The following is a 2899-nucleotide window of genomic DNA, read 5'->3' on the forward strand; positions in this document are numbered from 1 at the left end:
ATACTTTGGATTCACAATATCCTATTTTTCATACCACCACATTCTTATTAACTTTTTTACAGTATTTATTTTGCATGAATTGTCTCCATACTGATGATAGTGTTCTGAATTTCCACCATAGTTTGCAAAATAGAGGTATCAATAAATTCTGTAATAGTCTAAACCCTATACCTCGTTCAACTTCTGATAGACAAAGATTGTTCCATCCTGTCCAGTGTCTTCCTTTTTCCCCTATGTGACTACTCCAAATGAATTGAGCCATCATTTTTTGAATAATATTCATTATATTACTTGGGGGATTCATTACTGATAGACAATGTACAGGGATATTGTGTAAAACATGCTTAATTAACACTGCTCTTCCACCATAGAATAATGATTTACCTTTCCATGTTTGTAGTTTGGCACTGATTCTATTTATCGTCTGTTGATAATAAGATTTTTGCTTCCTCTTGTAAAAATTAGGACATCCTAGGTAGGTGAAAGTAAAGTCCTTCCTCAGAATACCTATTGCTACTTCTGCTACTACTATATCTCCCCTGTGATACATTTTGGTGAAGATATATAGAACTCTTCTCTTTATTAATTTTTTGTCTCGATAATTTGTCATTTCCTTCCAGCACCCTTCTCACTATCTGCAATGTTTGAATTTCATATTTACATAGTATTATCACGTCATCCGCAAATGCCATATGGTTTAATTTTGGGCTTCCTCTTGGCATTCCAAAAGGTTTAAACTCCTTCTTTTTCATCAATGAATTCAGAGATCTGGATATCACTTCAGCAGCTATAATGAAGAGGGTTGATGACAGAGGATCCTCTTGCTTCATCCCTCTAGACGATTGGAAAAAACCTTTAGGTTGACCATTCGACAAAATAGAATACCAGTTATTTCCAACCAATCTAAACACCATGTCAATTAACCTTTCTCCAAATCCCATTCTTCTTAACACTTTTGCAAGATATATCCATTCCAACCTATCATATGCCTTCCTCATATCTAATTTTATGACCAGGTTAGGAGGCTTTCCTCTTTTCCTTATTTTTGTAATTATTTCCTGCACCAATAACACATTTTCTGCTATACTTCTTCTTTGTACAAATCCTACATGCTCTGGTGATATAATATATGGGAGAACTACCTCTATTCTTTCATGAATAATTCTTGAGAAGATCTTGTTCACAAAATTACTCAATGAAATGGTCCTCATGTCCAAAAAGGTATTCACCACCAATTTCTTTGGTAAGAGAACCAAGTTTGTGTGGGTTACGAATTTGGATAGTTCAGCCCCACAAAAGAAAGATTTTATCATATTGCAAATGTCATCTCCTGCAATATACCATGTGTCTTGATAAAAGGCTCCCGTCATTCCATCTGGACCTTCAGCACTATGTCTATTAAGTCTCATTACTGCTGTTTTTAACTCTTCCTTGCTGGGGCATTTTTGGATTTCTTCTTTTTGATCATCATTATTCATTACTAGTATCTCATTCAGAATCTCATAGCTATCAGCTTCATCTCCTTCTTTAAACTGGTTCTTAAAAAAGTCCACTGCTGCATCTGCTATCTGATCCTCTTGTCCATCCATTCTCTTTCCTCATTCTGAGTTCATTTAATCCTGAGTCTACTTCTTCTTTCTTTAACTATAGTATGGAAGAATTTTATATTTCTTTCACCATCTTTGAATCATTTAAAACTTACTTTCTACTTCCAAAATTCTTCCTCTCTCTGAAGCTGCAAATATAATTCTTCTTGGGCTTTCTGTAAACTTCTTCTATTTTCTTTTGATGAATCATTCTCAAATTGGGACTCTCGTACCTTGATGATATCTTTCAGGGTAGCAATTTCCTAGAAAATATTACCAAAACTTTTCTTTCCTCCATTGTGTTAGTGCCTTTTTAACCTTCCTTAATTTATGCTGAAATAAGATGAATGGATTGCCTTCAGAGTCTGCCTTCCAATGTTGTGCCACTACCTCTTTAAAAGACTCCTCCCTTAACCAAAAATTTAGAAACTTGAAAGATTTGACTACATTCTTATCTGTAGTACTAAATTTTATTAAAAGGGGAAGTGGTCTGATATGCTTCTAATTAGATGCTCAACCTTCATTAAAGGAAACATACTACTCATTTCATTATTGCATAAAATTCTATCAAGCCTTTTGAATATGCAGTCCTTTTTCGTTCTTCCATTCCACCAAGTGTATTTTCTCCCTTTAAAACCTTAATCCTCCAAATTACATACATTGATACAATGTTTGAAATCTTGTATCTCCTCAGCTACTACTGGTAGATCCCCTAGTTTTTCCTCTTCATCAATGATGGTGTTGAAATCTCCACCCACCATCCAAGGTATTTGACTTGTACCAACTATGTGTCCTAGGGATTCCCATAATTGTAACCTTTCTTTCATTGTAAATTTAACATATACTAAGGTAACCATTACCTCAACATCTTGATTTAGATTTGTAATCTTCAATGTAATTTGTTGCCCTTCATTCACCATTACTGCATACTCTACCTCTGCCTCCATGAAAGCCCATATTTTACCATTAGAGTTAGTCACAACATGTTGCATTCCCAACTTCTTTTGATACTCCTCCATCTTTATTATGTCTTAAAATGGTTCCATGAGCCCAATTAAGTAGAAATTATGCCTCTTATGTAATGTTATTAGTCTAATGAAAGCCTTTTGGGTATTCACTGATCTAATATTCCACATGAGTGCATTCATTGTGACTTGGTGGATTTGAACACTATACTTCTTGTTTGTCTTGCAATTGCTTGAGGATGCCTTTCTACTGCTCCTTTCTTTCTTTGTTTCCCATGCATCTTCTTTAGTTTCTCTATCTGTTTTGGAGATAGGTTGCCTTCTCTTGCCACATTGTTGTTGACTGTC

The 2899-nt window shown here is 34.8% G+C and overlaps 1 protein-coding gene across 1 annotated transcript; it reads right to left on the reverse strand.

The window, feature by feature from the left end:
* Positions 1-461: 461 nt before the first annotated feature.
* LOC129883482 (uncharacterized) lies at positions 462-1589 on the reverse strand. Its single transcript, XM_055958139.1, has one exon. It carries the CDS (start codon positions 1587-1589, stop codon positions 462-464), a length of 1128 nt encoding a protein of 375 aa, XP_055814114.1.
* Between the last annotated feature and the right edge of the window lie 1310 nt (positions 1590-2899).

This window comes from Solanum dulcamara, chromosome 3, assembly GCF_947179165.1.
Source record: "Solanum dulcamara chromosome 3, daSolDulc1.2, whole genome shotgun sequence".
Lineage (NCBI taxonomy): Eukaryota > Viridiplantae > Streptophyta > Magnoliopsida > Solanales > Solanaceae > Solanum > Solanum dulcamara.